Source organism: Phaseolus vulgaris, chromosome 4 (assembly GCF_051622355.1).
Source record: "Phaseolus vulgaris cultivar YP4 chromosome 4, ASM5162235v1, whole genome shotgun sequence".
In the NCBI taxonomy this organism is placed as follows: Eukaryota; Viridiplantae; Streptophyta; class Magnoliopsida; order Fabales; family Fabaceae; genus Phaseolus; species Phaseolus vulgaris.
The window spans coordinates 37,505,509-37,527,607 of NC_143501.1; the positions used below are offsets into that span (position 1 = coordinate 37,505,509).

A 22,099-nucleotide genomic window follows, 5' to 3' on the forward strand; every position below is an offset into this window, starting at 1 on the left:
TAACCATATTATACATGATTTATAGTTGAATGAAAAATAGAAAATTATTCAGTAATGTGAGTACATAACCTATTTTTTATAAACTAAACTCATATATAGGATTAATTGTGATTGCAATAATGCTAAAATATCTATTTTAAAAGGGAATTATATCTTCAATTTAAAATTTAAATTAAATTTAATGAAATATCTATTTATTAAGTGTAAATTTTCTTATTATATAAGTTCTTTTTTAAGTTTTATAAGTTCTTGTGAAAATATATTATTATTAAAAAACGACTTCACTGGGGATCGAACCCAGAATCTCTGGTTCCGTAGACCAGCGCCTTATCCATTGGGCCATGAAGTCCTTGTGATGGGTTATTACATATTAATAAAATAAAATATAGCTTAACTCATCCAGGATATTTTTTGCAATGGCAACAAATAATAAAAACAATATAAAAAAAATAAATGCTGATAAAATGAACTTCTTGTAACCACTACAAAAAATATTTATTTTCCTATATTAAAGGTAGCAAAAGATGCCAATTCCATCCATTTTTAGCCAACTATCATAAACATGTCAAAAACGGACTATGATTGGTAGAAAATCATGATCCATTATACTTATGCATGTCAAAAAATGAAAAATAAAATAAAATTCTAATTTCACTAAAGTAATCTAAATTGACAAATTTAATTAGATAACATAAAATATATTAATAACTTAGTTTATATTTTTAAATACATACTTTTTTTATTAATATTAGACGAACTGAGTTTATAAAAAAAATATAATCACAGTAATAAGCAAATATTTTATTTTAAAATATAAAAACATAGAGAAATTATACAGAATCCTGTGTTCTAACATTTGTTAAATTTATATTCTTATTAGTGCTGAATCTCGTGCACCATATCAATTCAAATTTGCACCCACCACCCAACACATTGGTGTGAAATATTCGTTTTGTCTTTAATAATTTAAAAGATTTTGTCTTCCGGATATTTATATCAATAAGTTAAATCACAAAGTTAGGGATATACAAGTCCGGAACTAATATGTCACTTCTGGATTTGACCATCTGGAAGCTTACTTGAATAACATAAATGACTTTTCGGATGCCAAGATCCATAAGTAAACATAAATGAGTTCTTGATCTTGATCTTCAACACCATTTACAATACACTATTCTAGACATGGAAATCTGAAAATCTGGAACTCATAACTCACTTTCGGATATGGTCATCCTGAAACTTAAATGAAACACGAAAATGACCTTCTGGATATCTAAATCCAGAGTATATAACAACCACTTCCGGATTTCTACATCTATAAACAAACATGATGGTAATGCTGAATTTTGAATTTTATATTAGGTGCATATTAAATTATATGCTGTAGGAAGAAATTGCCTCTTCTTAAAAGCGTGACCCAATCTGCCATATTTATCAAGACATTTCTTCCTCCACCTCCCTATTTTTTATTTTCCTCCTCCACCTCATATATATGTAAATTCTATTCCACCTCCCTATTTTCTATTTTATGTACTTTATAAATATTAAATTTTATTTTTGATTTCTTTATCACACAATCTAAAAGTTATTTTTACAAAAAAACTATTAAATTACATAATTTGAAATTTATTTTTGATTTTTGAATTATACAATTTGAAAAATGATTTTCCTTCAAAAGATAAAATTGTTTTTTAAAAAGTAAATAATGTTTAAATTATATAATTTTAAAATTAAAAGTGATTTTTGGATTGTAAAAAAATCAAAAGGATAAAATGAATTTTTTTTTATAATTATGGAAGTGTGGCACAATATATATGGAGGTGGAAGAAGAAATGTGATTCGTGAGACTTTCATGCAATTCATAGTGTCACTACTAACATAATAGGCTATTTGTTTTTTGCTTTTGTTAAAAAGTTATTTATTTTATCTTATCGTAAAATTTGATTTCAGTTTGCTTTGGATTTGAATTTATTCAAATATAATATTAAACCTGTGCTATTTTAATTAAAAACGGTTTAAAATTGAATTACATCTGATTTAATTTTTAAAATTTTCTTTTTATTTAATTAGAAAATGACATAAAAATCTTATTTTATTACCTCTTTGACCCTTTTAGTTAATTTTTTTTATAAACAATACACAATGTATTTAACATAAAAAGGTACGATAACTATTTTTAATTGATTCAAAACAAGCGAGCTTATAAATTCGTAAAAATAATAACATATATTCCTTGAAAAAGTAAAAGATTATGTGATTTAGTGATTAAAGTTAAGTTATTAAAAATAAAAGTTATTTAATAATCACATTACTACTTAGAAAAGTCACATTATTATTATTATTATTATTATTATTATTATTATTATTTTGTGATAGTATTCCTTTATTTAATCATAAGCATTGAAATAAAATACAATGCCCTCACTTAAATTTGTTATTTAATCTTAATTATTTATATATAATTATATGGTTAAGATTATTAATTTACACCTTCTCCTACAAACACTTTTGTCACTTAATAGGCCTCACACAAACAAATATATACTATCCACATCATCCCAACAATATGTAATTTTATTTAACTTATTTCACTTAAAATAATTTCTTGATATTGAATTTCTTTAATTCAACAGCTGGTTTGAAAGGATCCATTATGTATACAAAAGTTTATATAATTAATTAAAAATTAATAAAAACCAAAAAAGTTCAATTTCAGAACACAGCTTTTCATTTACAAAATGGAATGACATAGTTGACAACTAACTTCATCTTTTGAATATAAGATCAGAAATTTGATCTTCTATGCAGTTCAACTGTATGAAAAAATTACACTTGAAAAAAAATAATCATGCATGCACTTCACTCTACCAAGCTTCAAAGATTAATCTTTTTCAGCAACAAAAAATTCCATCCACACCAAACCAAAACCAAAATTTCTCTTTAAGCATCCCTGGCTGTTCTTTGTTGCTGCATCACAAACACAGAAGCCTTGCCAGCAGCATCAGTTGAAGCCAACAAATCACCAAGCACCCCAAGTTCTGGATACTCACTCCACTGCAACAACCCAGAAGTTTGAGGAGTTTCAATCCCAGCTTGTCTTCCAACAATGATCAAATCATACTCAGTCACCAAATTCCGAATCACCAAAGCCGTGTCAGGTCCGTCTTTCACACTCTTCTCTATGTAATTCACATAAGCCTCACCCACCTTCTTGTTCACCTTTATATCATTCAGAATCTCAGAGTCAAGCAATTCCTGGAAATCCCTTTTCTCCGAGTCATTGTTAGCAGCCAAAAACCTAACCACAGTGAGTCTAACATGTGGATTCTTGGTCATCCTCTTGGCAAAGAAAAGGGCTTCTCTATCATCTTTCCCTCCAATGAAAAGCATGCAAACAGTGTAAGGCGTCTCGGGGGAGAAAATATGAGTCATTTGCATTCTCTCAATCAATATCCCAACTGAACATGGAGCTCTCAGCATGACACGAAAGTTCAACTCTCTCAAGGACTCATCTTCTGTCTCAATGCAGTTCCCATCAGAAGACCACTTTTTATGAAAAGGAAGAACAATGAGTGAGGTGAACTTGTTCAACGCCAAAGTGCAAATATCATCGTACATCATCTCAGTTGGAGAGATTGATGTGAAGGTGTTCACCACCAGTGCATCCTTGAACTCTTGCTCGAAGTTTTCGAAGGCATCGATGAGTTTATCTGCCATGGAGGCGTTTGAGTCGTGTTCTTTCTTGGAATGGAGTTGGTGAGAGATGAAGAGAGGGGCAGCTCTTCCGATGAGTTCTATGAGCTGGAGGACGTAGACGCAGAGAGGGTTGTCTTTGGTAGGGAAGGTGGCTTCGAGAAGGTTGATGGTAGGGGGAATGTTGTCGGGTCTGTGAATGCATGTGAGGACTCGAAGCTCAGTGTTGCTTTTGAGGTCGAAGATGTTTCGCTTGGTGTAGTTTCCTGCATATTTCTTCATGGGGTCGTAGAGATATGCCAGAAGCATTGGCATCACTGTGGCATTCAGAATTATGCACACTATCACCAATGCCAACACGTTGGCTGGCATGCCCTGCATTACAAACATAACGAACACACACAAGCAAAGAAAATTTTCATATGATTATCTCATAGGGTAAAAAACAAGATATTGAAAGTAATTTGATATAATGATGAGAATGCAATGTTTGCAAAAAAGTTATTGAAGATTTATTTGTTTTATATCCTAGAATCATGATTCATTTGTTTTTGCTGTCAAACTTGTTTACAATGAGGATGTAACTAGAGAGGTGGAGTAATTAAGAAGATATGAAATGGAGTGCTCACCATGAGATCTCTGACTATAGAGAATCCAGCCAATTCGACAACGCCCTTGCAATTCATAATCAAGGAGAGAGACACTGCATCATTCAAGGGCATGTTGTTGTACAAAGGAAGTATAATGCACGCAACAAATTTGACAAAGCTAGTTACTACAATAATAATCAGGGCTTGCACCATGAACTGGTCAATTCCTCCACCCGTTCCGTTTCTCCAATTCATGAAGTCTCTGAGGTCCACCCTCATTACACATGTGGTCACAAAAAGAGGCATGAACATCCAGTTAACAAAAATGTCAATTTTTTTAATAATGGCAGTGCCTAATGGAGGCCCTTCTGGGGTAGCCATGCCCAATACAAAAGGGCCAAAGAGAGCCAAAAATCCAATGCGATGTGTGACATAGGATGCCAACAAAGCCATTGTGAGTATGAAATACACATAGTGATCACTAACAGGAGAACCCTCTGGGGTCTGTTTTATGATCCAAAACATGGCAGGGCGATAGATGAACACAACCAATAGCACAAACGAAGCTGCAATTATGAGACAAACCCAGGCTCTTGATGGATCTACAGACACAATTTTGGAGATAGTAAGGACTGTTGTCAAGATCACATTGAACAGCTCAGTAACCAAAGCTGCGGACTGGCCTAATCTTCCTAGCTCCGAATTCAGAATCTTGAGATCACTTAAAACTATGCAAATATTAGGGAAAGGGGTCACAGAGAACACTCCAGAGATAACTCTAATTTTTTCTGCCTGATCATAGTCTAGGTATTTTGTGGAGTAAAAATGCACAACAGCCAAGCTGCATATAAAGGGAGCCATTATGGCAATAGACCCTATGTTGGCGGCACTACTTTTGGTCCTGTGGATCACACTCATGTCTGTTTTCACCCCTGTGTAGAACAGGAAAAGCATGTAGCCAAAAACTGAGAGCAACCCCAGATTTGCCTGAGAGTCAAAAAAGAACAACTCTCTACACTTCTGAGCCCATTCTTCAGTGAAGCTGGTTGCAAATATTAGGCCAACCTGCTCAAAACATCCACCACCATATGTTAGTTAATATTCAAACAGTAACAATGAAGCATGCTATGTCATAGAGCAATTCTTACACCAGCACAATGCCTGTGATTTTGTAGACACGATCAACTAAAACTCTTAAAGATGCATTAAATAAACAGTATAAAAAATCATGAACTAAAAATGAATAAGTAAAATAAAACACCATGATATTCTTGCCATAAAAACGTATTTAAACCAAATAACAATAAATACCTCCAAGAAAGTGCATGTTAGTATTATCTTAATCTTATCATTGGTTCGTACTCATGCAGAAGTAGTTTGAAATTGACAAGCCTTGGCAAGATTAATATATCTGTTGAAGGGAAAAGGACTTACAATGCTCATGGAAGTGAATCTGGGCATTCCTAGACGACCCAGAATGGCGTGTAAGAGAAAGGTTGCAAGAAAGATAACACATATCTGCATCTGCAGCATTGGTAAAGCATTTTTTGGAAGCATGCCATCTATGGTGCACCATGGTGTCTCTGAATTCACCAGAGGGGGCAAGTACGTGCATGATGTAGCATAAAACTCTTTATCTTTCAATTCTGTTGTCATGCTCTATATATAACTGTGCTCTATGGAACGCTTATCTTCTTCTGGTTTTCCCCCCTGCAAGCATACGAATTCAGAAAGAATAGAACTCAAGAGAAAAACAATGAAGAGAAACTAGCACAACAATGGAGGCTCAATTGGCAGAAATTAAGAAGTTCACAATAGATATTTGTTAAGTTTTTATTTCCTGAATTTTCAAAGGCCAAAGATATAAATTTGAAGCCAATGGTAGAAGTCCTTTTGTATGATCATTGAAAACTAACAGGTTATTAGTCCTTGCAGTTTCCAGTTTCCATTCTAATAATACAAAATTGATATGTGTATTCTGCTGTTTGTACATTGTAATTGTTACTGTCAAATTATTATCGTTAATAAAACAAATCTTCTAAATTTAGATAAGATGAGGTAAACTAAACAACTGTTTTTAATAAAAAAACAATAACAGGGTGTACGATACTGTCACATAAATTCCAAGTCAAATCAATTAATTTTATCTCTACTTTTTCAAAATATAAATAAATTTTAATTAATTTAATGAAACAGTCTTTAAAATATTTTTCGTATAATTGAGATTGTATTTTCTAGAGAAAAGTTTTAAAATAAAATTAACGAAATCAAACCATGTTAACATTCTTAATTAGCGTAATCTTTTTACAAAGGATATTAGAGTGCCACTTAATATGTTGACAATTTTATTGGAGAAATTGTAGGTATATACCTTAATCACTACCACTTAATTTGTTAAGATGAGAAGTTTCACTTTTGCTAGATTTATCTTAAAAAAATGACTTGGTTTTTGTCTAACATGCTCAAATAGAACCTCGTAAGAGAAATTTGGTAACAATTGTTAGAACCAAAGAAGGGTGCATTGTTTAAATCTTTAAATGTTTGATGATAAATAAAATTAGTTATTAAAATTTGAAACTTAATTGTGTGTCATGAATATAAGAAAACCCGTGCCCAAAACATTATATATAGAAAGCGCCGGTTCTATATACAATAAATATTTTTGCAAAACTGAGTTCAAAACACTATTTTACATATAAAAAAAAGTTTAATTACTTTTTTCGTCCCTATATTTATAGCCAATAGTCAATTTGGTACAGTGGTTATTAAAAAATTTAATTTGGTCCCTAAGTTTTTTAAAATGTATTCAAAATGGTCATTTCTGTTAAATATCACCAAACGGCGTTAAGTGGTGCTTATGTGGCAGACACGTGTAAGTTACGTGGATTGTGCTTACATTACTTTGGTGAATACTGAATTAGGGTTTAGGTTATTCAAATTGGGGATTTCGAATTTCTGATTTAGGGTTTCTAATACGAGGATTGCTCCCCTGGTTGGATTATGTAGTGCGCTTCCTTGCTTCGATTCCATTCGGAGGTGTGCTCCCCTCATTCGATTATGTGGTGCGATCGTGAGTTACGATGGTGAGCTGCGTTCCCATGGTCGATTTGGAGGAACGATTATGTGGTGCGGTCCAGAGGTGGTGAACGGGCAGCGATTGCGATCTAGACCGTGGTGTCGTTTTGTGGTTGCTCCTTTATAAGGTTAGTAATTTTTGACTTAGTTTCAGAGTGGTTCTGTTCTGTTTTTTATTACTTTTAGAGAACATATACAGTTGTTTATGATGTAGGTCCACCATGTACAACATTTTTTTTATGTGTGGTCCAACATTTGGTCTCTGACATAATTTTGTGATGTGTGGTCCAACATTTAAATGAAGGTTTGGTTTGTAATTTGTTTGTTATTTGTGGTCAACCACAGAATCGAATGAGGGGAACACACGTGTCTGCCACATAAGCATCACTTAACGCCGTTTGGTGATATTTAACATAAAGGACCATTTTGAATACATTTTAAAAAACATAGAAACCAAATTGAATTTTTTAAAAACCACTGTACCAAATTGACTATTGGCTATAAATATAGGGACGAAAAAGGTAATTAAACCTAAAAAAAACATTCATACAACTTAAAACATTTTTTTTTACTAAAAAAAATCATTCATTATAAACTAATTTTAAAAATTAAAAATAATTAATTCAATTAAATAGTATTTTAAAAATTAAAAAAAATATTAATATATAAATTAATTTATACTATGGATAAATAGTTTTTAAATTAGTGTATCTACTTAGCTATTAAACTTTTAGGTAATATTTAGATTCTAAAATTGGTAACTAAAATCTTGATAATAAATTAGATACCAATTTAAAAACTATTTAATAATAGAAACTAATTTTGATATAAATAATATTTTTAATTCCTAAAATAGTATCTAAATATAAAAACTAATTATTTTTTTCTCTAATGATTTTGTTGTTGTGAGTGTACAAATCAAATCTAACTTAACTTGTATAATTGTTTAGTATTTCCTTAATTCCAAAACTATAGTTATGTTAGATTGTACACATTTATTAAAAAATATTAAATTTTACATTTATACACTTATTTAATTTAATATCTTCGAAAAATTTACTGCTTTAGTATATATAATTAAAGATATAACTGAAAAAAATTACTAATTTTATCTTAGATTTATAAAACAATTATAGTTTTGGAATGGAGTAAAATCCTAAAGTAGACTAAACTCTATGAATGTTTTGATAACAAAAATGTTCTAAGCCATGTCCAAACATATGCTAAAGAAATTCTTTGATATGTTATAATGTTCAATATATTTACATTTATTAAAAGATCACTTTTTTTTTTTTTAATTTGTCTAAGTACTCGTTTGAAACAAAGTAGTCAATTAATCAAGAGAAATTTAAATAAAGAGAACAAAAGAGGAAAATATCCTAACTAACAATAGCATGTTTGTGAAAGAAAATATATCACCAATCAGTTAATTTTCTAATATCTTCAAGTCTTTCATCAAAGTAGTGTATTGTTAGTTTCATCAGATGGCATGAAGAATTGTACATGCCTTCAAGGTTGACTAGAACTGATATCCAAAACCTATGAAAAACATCAACATTCTTGAGAAACTTATATATTCACTCAATCAAGTAGTTATATAGAAGTCTGATAAAAGTTCATCTTTTCAGAAATTGACTAGACGTTATATGAGACAAACTATTTACTTACATAATTTACAATTTATAAGTTATCTTATAATTGTTCTATAACTTATTTTCACTCTTTTTAAATTGATTTTGCAAACATTTTTTCTTGTCAAAAGTTGAGAGGCTTAGTGAACGAACAATATAGTTGGATAAGCAATTTTGGGTATAAAATTGTTCTCAAACACTTTTATGGTAGAAGGGATTGGAAGTTGATATTATATGATAAACCATTATAAAAGAAATTGGAATTGTTTTTTCTATTATGACGTGAGCCAAAAAACCTTATGTCTATATTTGAAAAGTTTTTGGAAAGTCTTAGCATACAAACATTGAACCTCTCTCGTATAATTTTTTCCTTCAATAATTATGGGCTATCTTCCACGATTATGTAGTAAAATTGGTTCAGTTGTATTAATATAAAGGACAAATTCTCTCAGCACCTCCATATTTTTCTTCTGCATCTTCATAATTATTTTTATTTTCAACAATACATTTATTTCTAAGTATAGTACAAAATATCATGACTTTTTCATTTCAAGTTACTTTTTCCATTTTCTTATTTAGACGGAACAAAACAAATTACTTACTTTTTGAATGCAATTTGTTTTAGAGTTATTGTATGCAATTTATTTGAGTTAGGAAAATGATATTTAGACACCCCAATTATTTTTTGCGCCAGAATACATCTGGATGACCTGGATGGATTGCTTACGTGGCATGGGTGTTTTTGTAAAATGACAATGAAAATTTGAATTTTGTTTCAGAACTTCCTGCGTTTCAAAACGTGCTGTATCTAGTGTGGAGTGTGGGTGTTTGCTCAAACAGAAGGAGACGGAGAGCGAAGCGATTGCGGACGAAGTGGTAGGAGTTTTTTTGGTCGTTGACGGAGTGCGAAGCGATTGCGGACGAAGTGGTAGGAGCGACGGGAAGGTGAGTGAAATTTTTTTGGTCGTTTTTTGAATGCATTGGTGTTGTGGGCGTTTTTGGTTTTCGAGTTTTTGGTTATATTGTGTGACTGTTTGAGTCTATGGTGGGTCGGCGAGATCACCGGCAAGGTCGGCCACAACTCACGAGGAAATCCTATACCCCGCCTCCGAAATTAGGGTTCACCAGGAGTGGATAAACGGCCAATGGATTTGCTCCAATTGATCAATTTACGTTTCAATTGATGAATTCGTGCAAGGAATCGTGGATAGATTTCTTGTTGTGGGTTTTAATTTGAATCTGTTAGAGAATGGAAGATGTGAACTGTGTCTTTTGTTGTTTATACATTTAATTGTACTTCCATTTGCTTATTCTGCTGATTCAAGTCCAACCTCAATTTCATTCTTGTCTTTTAATTGTGTTCTTTTATCTTAATCTTGGTGGGTTAGTTTCTTTGACTGTGTTCGTTTGTATGTGTGGTTTATTGAAAATCAAATTTCAAGGGAAAGAAAGAGAAAAACTGCAACGTTGCACAGTGTTTTGACCTTTTGGTTATATTGTGTGACTGTTTGGTTATATGTTTGTGGTTTAGGATTTCTATTTGAGTTTGAATTTTATGGGTTATTTAGGGTTCCGTTTTGTGTTTTGATTTTAGGGTATTGTTTTGGGTTTTGATTTTAGGGTATTGTTTAGGGTATTGTTTTGATTCTAGTTTGATTCATAAAAGAATAATGGTTCTCTGCTTTTGTAAACTATTTATTTTCATTGTTTAAAATAAAAAATTGTGGCAAAAGTTTTGAAAGATATATTGAAAAACTCAACACTTATTTTGATTGAATGTGTTAAGAGAGATCTGAAGAAGCAGAAAACATAGTAATTGATAGTTTGATAATCCAAATTCAATGATGGTGGTATAACAAGTCTCAGAGTGTACACCGAGGTATCATAAATAGGTCGAAATAGGAAATGACATAAGTTTTGAAGGGTTTGAGCAGAATTAATCAGCAGCAGCCATTAATGTACATTTCTTTCTCTAGATTTGGTGTTAGGGTATAGCTGCATCTGGCATAAAGGGAATTCACTCCCCTTAATTATCATCTTCTCAAATCCATTGTCCATGCAAGTTTCCCACACCTTGTAGTGCCAAATGTTGTTGCTGTAATACATAGATAACAAGTCAAATAATAGAAAGAGAGACAAAAATGGAGGTCATAATGCTAATATATGTATTAAGATAAGAGAGAGACAATAATGATTGCCTTTAATTTTGGAACATGACACAAGTTTGTCTTATTAGATTTATTTATATGAAAACTATAAAACTCAACTTGTTCCATATGATTAGGTTCCGTAATATATACGAAGGGAAAGTAAAATAACATATCCTATTCAATGCATGTTAAGTATGGTAAAAATAAAAGAAATAGAGAAGAAATAAACCCGGTTTCTTTAGGTGGATAAATAGTGAGGGCAGACACCACCTAGGCAGAAGTTATATATATGAAAAATCAATGTTTCTTTAGGTGGATAAATACATGTTTTTTTTTCAGGATATAATGGAGGGAGATGCAGGTCAAGTCGATGATTTGGTTATGGAGCACAAGGTCTGATTCAACAAAATCATAATTTGTGCACAACGCACACTGATTTTTGTTTTTTGATGATTTCTTTTTTCGATTTCATATGTAGGTGTTTCGACATTATTGTAGAACAACTTTTCTGGGTGTGGTGAATAAGAGGTTAACTGATGAACAAAAGACTTTCATTCAATCAACCCCATTTGCATGGGTAATGTTGTTGGGTGACAAGGTAAAAATGAGTCGAACCCTACTTAGGGAGTTGTGTTCAAGATGGGTGGAGAGAAGACAAAGTTTCCTCATAAGGTGTGAAGTTGTCCCGTTGTCCTTAGTAGATGTTTGTTTAGGTTTGTGGTTCAGAGTTGTGGGAGAAAAAATAGACTTGCACAAAGCAGCAAACGAAAGTCATACTAAGACTTTATTTCAAAGTAATAATGTCAATGTCAAGATGATTTTTGAAGAAATTATGAAGTTTGACAATGATGGTTGCATTGAGGACTTTTGTAGATTGTACATATTGTTAGGGCTTTCTGAGTTTTTACTACCAAATAGAATGGGTATTGTTCATTCTGGGTTGTTTAGCGTTTTGGATGATTTAGGGCAACTAAAAAAGTTTAATTGGGGTTTAGTAGTTTATGAGTACTTAGTAAATAGTTTGTGTTCAGCTTCGATGTCTATTACAAACGAATCAAGTACATCACATATCCACATTGCTGGATGTGTATACTTATTACAGGTACTTTGAAATGTTTATGTTTATATAATTTAGTTCATATGTGTAATTTATTTCATATTTTATTGAGCATGATTGAAATTTTTAATATTGATGGTATATAGATATGGGCATTGGAGCATTTGTTCTCATACAAGACAAAAGTGCATCCCAGAAGAATAAAATTTCCTAGAATTTTGAATTGGATGGACTTTAAATTGGGGGACCATGAAATTGCATATGCGTTGGAAAAGAATTTGGTAAGGCATCATTTTAATTCAAATATGTAGGGCAATATTGTTGTTGATGATGTAGTAATGCATTGATTTATGTTTTCACTGTTATTTACATAATCAGGTTATTATTCATTTGCCTGTGTCGAAGGAAGAGTTTGAGAATGTAATTGTAAAAGAAGCCTTTGAAGAAGGTCGACGTGCATATAACATCCTGAAACCAACAAAAGATGATATTGGTAAAATGCTTAAAGAAACTGCAGCAATGGTTCATCGAGCTAAGGAACAAGATTATTTGATTACCAATGTTGAGAATGTTGTGAAGCAGTTAAAGCAATGCATAAGTGAAATGCACAAGTCTGTTCCAGAAGATTGTCCTTCACCTCTACTTGAACCACTATCAGTGGATTATACATATAGGGAAAAGAATGAGTTGAATGATATTAATGCAGGACAACATGAACAAGAAGATGGGGGAAATAAAAAAGATGAAGAAAATGTGCCAAATGAAGAAAGTAACATGATATCACGCATGAAACGTGAACCCAGAATTCGGGTCAAGGCTCCTATTTTGAAAACACCTTGGATGACGTATTCCAGGAAAAGATGGAAGCGTTTGTAGTTGTATATGACTGATTATGTTATTGTTAATTTTAGTATGCTTTTGGGACATTCGACTATTACACAATAAATATTGTATGTTTTAACTGATATTCATAATTTGAACAAGTACAAAATTTAGCAACATTACCGTATTAGTCATTACAAATTCATTGTCTATTAATATTTATTTTGATGTTAATGTAAAATTGTATATTTATTTACATGTCATATGTTTATGTTGTTTTATAAGCTATGACAAATATATTGTATGCATAATTTTTAACTGTCACAGTGCTCATAGTTTTTGGTGATTACTGTCTACATAAGTGGTGATCACAGTATAATTTTCTGCCCCATGCACGAATTGTGGATTTTTTTAACTTGGTATATTTTGGAAAACCAGGATGAATTGTTGGACATGTGGGAGGTGGGTGGATGGTCCCAAGGTTATTTTTGCATTCCCAGTTGGTCATGGGTAATGTGGTGGTCATTTGGGTTTTGATCCATAAAAAGTGGGGATGAGGGCACCAATAAGTGGTGATTTCAGTAATAGTTTCTGCACACCGAACCAAGTGTTTCTGAATTTCACTTAAATTGGTTTAGGCTTGACTTTTTTAACTGTCACAGTGCTCAGAGTATGTGGTGATTACTGTCTACATAAGTGGTGATCACAGTATAATTTTCTGCCCCATGCACGAATTGTGGATTTTTTTAAGGGGGTATATTTTGGAAAACCAGGATGAATTGTTGGACATGTGGGAGGTGGGTGGATGGTCCCAAGGTTATTTTTGCATTCCCAATTGGTCATGGGTGATATGGTGGTCATTTGGGTTTTCATCCATAAAAAGTGGGGATGAGGGCACCAATAAGTGGTGATTTCAGTAATAGTTTCTGCACACAGGACCTAGTGTTCCTGAATTTCACTTAAATTGGTTCATGCTTGACTTTTTTAACTGTCACAGTGCTCAGAGTATGTGGTGATTACTGTCTACATAAGTGGTGATCACAGTTTAATTTTCTGCCCCATGCACGAATTGTGGATTTTTTTAACTTGGTATATTTTGGAAAACCAGGATGAATTGTTGGACATGTGGGAGGTGGGTGGATGGTCCCAAGGTTATTTTTGCATTCCCAGTTGGTCATGGGTGATGTGGTGGTCATTTGGGTTTTCATCCATAAAAAGTGGGGATGAGGGCACCAATAAGTGGTGATTTCAGTAATAGTTTCTGCACACAGGACCTAGTGTTCCTGAATTTCACTTAAATTGGTTTAGGCTTGACTTTTTTAACTATCACAGTGCTCAGAGTATGTGGTGATTACTGTCTACATAAGTGGTGATCACAGTATAATTTTCTGCCCCATGCACGAATTGTGGATTTTTTTAAGGGGGTATATTTTTGAAAACCATGATGAATTGTTGGAGATGTGAGAGGTGGGTGGATGGTCCCAAGGTTATTTTTGCATTCCCAATTGGTCATGGGTTATGTGGTGGTCATTTGGGTTTTCATCCATAAAAAGTGGGGATCAGGGCACCAGTAAGTGGTGATTTCAGTAATAGTTTCTGCACACAGGACCTAGTGTTCCTGAATTTCACTTAAATTGGTTTAGGCTTGATTTTTTTAACTATCACAGTGCTCAGAGTATGTGGTGATTACTGTCTACATAAGTGGTGATCACAGTATACTTTTCTGCCCCATGCACGAATTGTGGATTTTTTTAAGGGGGGTATTTTTTGGAAAACCAGGATGAATTGTTGGACATGTGGGAGGTGGGTGGATGGTCCCAAGGTTATTTTTGCATTCCCAATTGGTCATGGGTGATGTGGTGGTCATTTGGGTTTTCATCCATAAAAAGTGGGGATGAGAGCAGCAATAAGTGGTGATTTCAGTAATAGTTTCTGCAAACAGAACCTAGTGTGCCTGAATTTCACTTAAATTGGTTTAGGCTTGACTTTTTTAACTATCACAGTGCTCAGAGTATGTGGTGATTACTGTCTACATAAGTGGTGATCACAGTATACTTTTCTGCCCCATGCACGAATTGTGGATTTTTTTAAGGGGGGTATTTTTTGGAAAACCAGGATGAATTGTTGGACATGTGGGAGGTGGGTGGATGGTCCCAAGGTTATTTTTGCATTCTCAATTGGTCATGGGTGATGTGGTGGTCATTTGGGTTTTCATCCATAAAAAGTGGGGATGAGGGCACCAATAAGTGGTGATTTCAATAATAGTTCCTGCAAACAGAACCTAGTGTGCCTGAATTTTACTTAAATTGGTTCATGCTTGACTTTTTTAACTGTCACAGTGCTCAGAGTATGTGGTGATTCCTGTCTACATAAGTGGTGATCACAGTATAACTTTCTCACCCATGCACGAATAGAACATAATTTTCTTACAAATATTATCATTGACAAAGTTCATATCAAACAACATTGCTGTAAGCATTAACATCCCATTTTAAAAGGTGGGATACACAATAACCCACCACAATTGCAAACTAAATAAAAATGCATGACGGATTGGTCACAATGTGAAATTCTTTGTTAATATCATTCCAAAAGTTTGAACTTCTAACGTTGTGATGTCACTTTAAATTATGGCCTGCAAGGAAAGCAACATGCTTAGAGGTTTAATTTAAGTGTAAAATAATTGTACTGGGTTCAACATAACACAAGAACAATTTTTAATGTACAAACCTCTTCAATTCTGCTGCACGTGAATGTTGTGAATTATTTACACTATTATCCAATGATGTCAAAAGCGAAAGGAATCCTATTGAAGCTCCGATTGGAACCTACAATCGCAAACAATTGAATGAAGGAAGCGAAAACATGAAACAAACTTTCACACTTATAACAACAACAATAACTTACAGAAGGCCCTTCACTTGCATGTGTTATCCCAATGCATGTCTTCATATTCACTTGACTTTCAACACACACCCGAGAAGGAACATCTACAAAATTTCTTTGTTCATGCCTCTCCTATAAGAGAAATGAAAAAATTTAATTCCAAATAGTTGGCCTATAATATGTTTCATATATGTGATATTCCATTGTATTCATAAATGTGATACATGAACTCGAAATTTAGATTCAAATGTGGACAAAGTTTGGCATTGCACTAACCGAATTACGCATAATGGCAACTTGGTGTGTACTAGATGAAGTTTTGACTCGAGGACCTCTCTCAGTCCATGACTTCTTTCGGGTAGATCGTGGACGTCCCTTTCTTTTAACAGCAATAGGGCTACGAACTTGGTTGTTCATGTTCAAAGTGATATGATTAGGTGACATCGGTGATGGAGGAATGCCAGACAACACTGGTTGGGTCACAATTGTACAAGTTTGTTGATTATCCATGTGTTTGGCCAGAAAATCATCAAGACGCTTATGTAATTGTTCTGTTCCACTTGTTGAGGCACTTGCAAGTTCAGCTATATCATAAAATTTCTTGCACAACCCGTCATATCTATGAATTTGTGGATCATTGTCTTTCATCCCTGATGAAGCTCTTATGTAGGTGTGTTTTCGACGAAGATTTTTACTCCATCTGCTCAACACATATTTCATTGGTACTTGTGGGACTTTTTCCTGTGCAAGAACAACCAAGCAGTGTCGACACAAAATTCCCCTAAACTCAAATAACAAGCATGTGCAGGAAATATCAAAGTTATCCCGGTTAAAAGACACTTCAAACTTCATGTGCTTAGTTCTTTCATTACAAAAGGACTCTTCAACAACATCGAACCGACAACTTTGTCCCTCAGCAAGCACATTATGAGCAACACAATTCATTTTCAATCTAAATTCTACTTGTACTTCTTTGAATTTGGCATGTGTGTACTCCATTTGGAATTGTCTTTCGATGCTAGACTGGGACGTGCAAGGAATAACGGTGTTCATCGAAGCAAAGTCTGCTTCACATTCTAATTGTGCTTTTCTTTTGTAGTGCATTGTTATATTGATGTACAAATTGTTGAAGTGTGGTCATCGAATTGATATAGCCATCAAAAAAGGCGTTCATGCTCTCACTCCTTTATGTTGTTGACATCCCTGCCCAAAAGAAATTCTTAAGAAAACATGGCACCCAGCGTTGTCGTTCTTCGAATAGGGTAGTCAACCAAACATTGTTACTCAAATCATATGCAGTAATGAAATTTTCCCAGGACGACAAAAATTCATCAACATTGGTGGACTCATACACTACGATCTTCATTGCATGTTTGATTTGTTTATATTGGCCATAGCCTTGTAGCTTCTCAGGTATTTTCTTCATGATGTGCCATAAGCACCACCTGTGACTTGCATTAGGAAACACAAATTCAATTGCATTCTGCATTGCCCTGCATTGGTCAGTCACAATGCCTTTAGGTGGCCTATTTGACATACATCGCAACCAAGTTTGAAAGAGCCAAACAAAAGCATTTGTGTCTTCTGAAGATAGTAATCCACAACCCAACAAAATTGATTGCCCATGATGATTAACACCCACAAATGGTGCAAATGGCATGTCATATTTATTAGTCAAATATGTAGTATCAAAACATAGAACATCCCTAAAGCTTTCCCACGTAGCCCGACTTCGTGCATCGGCCCAAAAAATGTTACGGATTCTGTTATCAATGTCGAAATCAATGTCAAAGAAGAAGTGCTCATTAAGCTCCCTCATACGAGAGAAATGAGTTAACAGTGCTTTCCCATCTCCTTCCTTTCCCAAAGCCCTCCTTTGTTTCCCGACATAGTTTCGCACATCTCGTTCAACAAATTCTAGATTATCATAACCACCAGCTGCTGAAACAAACGACTGATAACTCTTATTAATTCGTACCCCAGCATCGTCATTCATATCAAGCATCCTCTTTGTGTGTAAATTGATTCTTCTATTACCCCGAAACAGCCGTGACTTTGTTGGACTTAGGTCATGTGAATGTTCTTCGTGCACAGACATAATATACCACTTTCCATTTTTTATCCCAACAGTTATTCGAGCTGGACATTCAATTCTTTGAGTTGGTTGGGTATTAACTTCTGTCGGAATAGGCGAGACATATTTTCCGGCTCTTGCACACACCAACATGAAGTACCTTAGCTCTTTGTTCGGTCCTTTCTTAGAACTTCGTGTTCTGATGCCAAAACCCTTTGAAATGGCATATTGTCGATAAAAATTTTTAACACTATCAGCACTATCAAAACACATGCCCACTATAGGAACCAAATCATCATCATCATTAATTCCTTTGCAATTAACTGTGTCAGAAGTCTCACATTCTTCAAACAAGGATATGTCATCAAGGCAAATATTCTCCACTTCGTTAATGTTCTGCATTGTTAAAAACATTACTGGATGCAAGTATTAATATACTACATTGTAAAATAAATTAAAGAATAATTTTCCACCTTGTATGCTATTCAAAGTAAAATAAAACAAGTAAGAAGACAAACAAATATTCTCCATTTTGTTCAAAGTCTATAATTTTTAAAACAAGGATGAGCTATTACTACATTCTTTACTAAATAAAACAACATTATCCCACATTGTATGATATTCAAAGTCAAATAAAACAAGGATGAGCTATTACTCAGATATGAAAACTGTAATAAATGGAAAAAAATATGACAAACCGTGACTTTGGGTTGAGGTATTGAATGTGTAGGTGAAGAAGTATCCAAATCCATTGAATGCAGCATTTGAAAATGACGTTCACATTGATTGCAAAGGTTGAAAAGCACCTTCTTGTAGGTGTGTACTGAAAGAAAGTGTTAATGGAGTAAATGGGAGCATTCCACCACCGTCCTTGTGGGTATGTAATAAAGGAAGCACCTTCAAAGAATTAATGGAGTCATAACACCGTAGTTATTGTACCTTAGTGATTTCAAATAAACTTTTTCCTTACTTCTCTTTGCCTTTTCAGTCAATCAAATCATAGTAGTTGAAATGCATTAATGAGAGTTAATGCCAACACCTACCAACCTCGTCAAACGTGCTTTTTCAAAAAATAAGTACAAAAGTGCACATAACTAATGCTAATATCTTCAGTGAAAAAGATTATTTTAGCTACAAATAAAATAATAAAAATTTAATACTAATTATACTTTACATATAAAACTTTCATTTATTATTGTGAATAAAATAATAATAATATAATATGAAATCAAATACAGTTTAAGAAAAGAAATCATACATTATTAATAAAATAATAATAATTCACGAAAAACTTCACTGATAATGAAAGAATAATAAAATAATAATGTAATATCAATTCTAAAGGACTTTACGTAAAAAGTTCATTTGCCGTAGTAATAAAATAATAACAATTTAATATGAATTGAGCAATTCCTACTGACCATGTGCCAGGTTCATAAAAGGTTCATAAATTTAATATATACTAATGACCATGTGCGAGGTTCATAGATTTTAAGCAATTCTTACTTTTCTATCTTTCAACATCAACTTCATACAACATTCTTTCTTGGAGAAAAACATTTCTAATGGAAGAATGGGAGGGTCTTGATATTGATACAACTGATATTGCATCATTTATACGAAAATGCAATTCCAACACAAATGTAATACCTGGACCTGCAGGTAATGTGCAAGCTGTTATTCTAAACCGCAACTCTGAAGGCCCTGTGAACACACAAGAATTTATAAATCGCATAGGTGACGAAAGTGATCGGCGTGATTTTACCTCCAATCCATGGAGGTGGGCAGAACAATTTCTTCAATTTCATGGTAATGTTCATCTTCTTTGCAAATGTTGTGTTACTCTAATAACTAAACTTATATTTTTACGTGATTACCTTGAAGGAGTAATTGATGGACATGATTGTGGCCAACTGTCATACTTGAGTGAAATCAAACAATCAAATGTATTGCCCTTGTTGACTTGTGTCATCAAATCTTGCCACCGGAACGTAATAGGAGGCATGTCTATAAGTTTAAAGGTATGTTATCTACTATTGTTGTCCATGTAAAACTAATGCATTTCAGACTAAAATTGTGTTCAAAACATATGCATTACAGGATCGAAAAGGGATAGCAAGCGCAAGTGTTCACCAAAAAGTGTTAATTGATGCAGAATTTGGAGCTGACATCGTTGTAGGATCTGTATTAGTTTTGAAAAAAGTAGGTCATCTGAATCATATGTTGTTTAACACAATTTTACTGTATTTGAATTTATTATCATTTATGCTTTTAGGTAAAGATTTTTTCTCCGGATCAAAGAGTCTTCTATCTTCAAATAACGGTCAATAACATTGTTAAGGTATTTCACTTAAATGACATAAATTTACAATTTCTTACATTGTTGCATTAACATATTGATAATAATTAGGTTTTCAAATTTGACATATGTCCACCAACTGAAGAACTAATTCGTGCTTCCAAGCCAGTCATACGCGTTCCACCCATTCTAGGTACATGTACACCATCAGAAAGTTTACATATATGCAATTATGTATATAATGTCACAGTTGATATTTATATTTTCTTTGGTCTCTGTATTATCAGATGCAAAGTATTTAAGATTTTTCAATGAAGAAGAAAATCGCAAAAACAGAAGCTGAAGAGGTTGTTTATGACCATGGTTGCTTTCCATTGTATGACATGAAAATGCATTAGTAACTTTTAAAGTCATTGTATGAACATGATGCTTATTAATTATGTGAGTTAAAGTTTGAATTTTCGCGTTTGTTATTTTCCAACAATTCATCCTGGTTTTCCAAAATATAACCACTTAAATATACTGTGATCACCACTTATGTACAAAGGGATCACCACATACTGTGAGGACTGTGATAGTTAAAAAAGTCAAGCCTAAACCAATTTAAGTGAAATTCAGGCACACTAGGTTCTGTTTGCAGGAACTATTACTGAAATCACCAGCTATTGGTGCCCTCATCCCCACTTTTTATGGATGAAAACCCAAATGACCACCACATCACCCATGACCAACTGGGAATGCAAAAATAACCTTGGGACCATCCACCCACCTCCCACATGTCCAACAATTCATCCTGGTTTTCCAAAATATACCAAGTTAAAAAAATCCACAATTCGTGCATGGGACAGAAAATTATACTGTGATCACCACTTACGTAGACAGTAATCACCAAATACTCTGAGCACTGTGACAGTTAAAAAAGTCAAGCATGAACCAATTTAAGTGAAATTCAGGAACACTAGGTCCTGTGTGCAGAAACTATTACTGAAATCACCACTTACTGGTGCCCTGATCCCCACTTTTTATGGATGAAAACCCAAATGACCACCACATAACCCATGACCAATTGGGAATGCAAAAATAACCTTGGGACCATCCACCCACCTCTCACATCTCCAACAATTCATCCTGGTTTTCAAAAATATACCCCCTTAAAAAAATCCACAATTCGTGCATGGGGCAGAAAATTATATTGTGATCACCACTTATGTAGACAGTAATCACCACATACTCTGAGCACTGTGATAGTTAAAAAAGTCAAGCCTAAACCAATTTAAGTGAAATTCAGGAACAGTAGGTCCTGTGTGCAGAAACTATTACTGAAATCACCACTTATTGGTGCCCTCATCCCCACTTTTTATGGATGAAAACCCAAATGACCACCACATAACCCATGACCAATTGGGAATGGAAAAATAACCTTGGGACCATCCACCCACCTCTCACATCTCCAACAATTCATCCTGGTTTTCAAAAATATACCCCCTTAAAAAAATCCACAATTCGTGCATGGGGCAGAAAATTATACTGTGATCACTACTTATGGAGACAGTAATCACCACATACTCTGAGCACTGTGATAGTTAAAAAAGTCAAGCCTAAACCAATTTAAGTGAAATTCAGGCACACTAGGTTCTGTTTGCAGAAACTATTACTGAAATCACCACTTATTGGTGCTCTCATCCCCACTTTTTATGGATGAAAACCCAAATGACCACCACATCACCCATGACCAATTGGGAATGCAAAAATAACCTTGGGACCATCCACCCACCTCCCACATGTCCAACAATTCATCCTGGTTTTCCAAAAATATACCTAG

At 33.6% G+C, this 22,099-nt stretch overlaps 3 protein-coding genes, 1 non-coding gene and 1 pseudogene across 4 annotated transcripts; 2 read left to right on the forward strand and 3 right to left on the reverse strand.

Moving 5' to 3' along the window:
* Positions 1 to 276: 276 nt before the first annotated feature.
* On the reverse strand, positions 277 to 349 carry TRNAR-ACG (transfer RNA arginine (anticodon ACG)). The gene has a single exon. It is a non-coding gene; the product is annotated as a tRNA-Arg (tRNA).
* Positions 350 to 2,940: 2,591 nt separating this feature from the next.
* On the reverse strand, positions 2,941 to 5,939 carry LOC137838672 (cation/H(+) antiporter 3). The gene is made up of 3 exons (XM_068647905.1): positions 5,718 to 5,939; positions 4,323 to 5,348; positions 2,941 to 4,068 (listed from the first exon to the last, which is right to left on the reverse strand). Exons 1-3 carry the CDS (start codon positions 5,937 to 5,939, stop codon positions 2,941 to 2,943), a joined length of 2,376 nt encoding a protein of 791 aa, XP_068504006.1.
* Positions 5,940 to 11,484: 5,545 nt separating this feature from the next.
* On the forward strand, positions 11,485 to 13,072 carry LOC150028041 (uncharacterized). Its single transcript, XM_090301025.1, has 4 exons — positions 11,485 to 11,532; positions 11,618 to 12,241; positions 12,343 to 12,477; positions 12,575 to 13,072. The coding sequence occupies exons 1-4, from the start codon at positions 11,485 to 11,487 to the stop codon at positions 13,070 to 13,072; spliced, it is 1,305 nt and encodes a 434-aa protein (XP_090157151.1).
* Positions 13,073 to 15,646: 2,574 nt separating this feature from the next.
* LOC137838671 (protein FAR1-RELATED SEQUENCE 4-like) lies at positions 15,647 to 18,380 on the reverse strand (annotated as a pseudogene).
* Positions 18,381 to 19,543: 1,163 nt separating this feature from the next.
* Positions 19,544 to 20,620, forward strand: LOC137838669 (uncharacterized). The gene is made up of 6 exons (XM_068647901.1): positions 19,544 to 19,787; positions 19,863 to 19,999; positions 20,079 to 20,162; positions 20,254 to 20,319; positions 20,389 to 20,470; positions 20,565 to 20,620. Exons 1-6 carry the CDS (start codon positions 19,544 to 19,546, stop codon positions 20,618 to 20,620), a joined length of 669 nt encoding a protein of 222 aa, XP_068504002.1.
* Positions 20,621 to 22,099: the final 1,479 nt, after the last annotated feature.

Excerpts from the sequence above, each read along its gene's own strand:
- LOC137838672 (XM_068647905.1), bottom strand. The coding sequence starts at position 5,939 with ATGACAACAGAATTGAAAGATAAAGAGTTTTATGCTACATCATGCACG. Across the intron at positions 5,349-5,717 it reads GATTCACTTCCATGAGCATT|GTTGGCCTAATATTTGCAAC; the intron begins GTAAGTCCTTTT and ends TGTTTTGAGCAG. Across the intron at positions 4,069-4,322 it reads CTATAGTCAGAGATCTCATG|GGCATGCCAGCCAACGTGTT; the intron begins GTGAGCACTCCA and ends TTTGTAATGCAG.
- LOC150028041 (XM_090301025.1), top strand. The coding sequence starts at position 11,485 with ATGGAGGGAGATGCAGGTCAAGTCGATGATTTGGTTATGGAGCACAAG. Across the intron at positions 11,533-11,617 it reads ATTTGGTTATGGAGCACAAG|GTGTTTCGACATTATTGTAG; the intron begins GTCTGATTCAAC and ends TTTCATATGTAG. Across the intron at positions 12,478-12,574 it reads ATGCGTTGGAAAAGAATTTG|GTTATTATTCATTTGCCTGT; the intron begins GTAAGGCATCAT and ends TTACATAATCAG.
- LOC137838669 (XM_068647901.1), top strand. The coding sequence starts at position 19,544 with ATGGAAGAATGGGAGGGTCTTGATATTGATACAACTGATATTGCATCA. Across the intron at positions 20,163-20,253 it reads CTGACATCGTTGTAGGATCT|GTAAAGATTTTTTCTCCGGA; the intron begins GTATTAGTTTTG and ends TTATGCTTTTAG. Across the intron at positions 20,471-20,564 it reads ACGCGTTCCACCCATTCTAG|ATGCAAAGTATTTAAGATTT; the intron begins GTACATGTACAC and ends CTGTATTATCAG.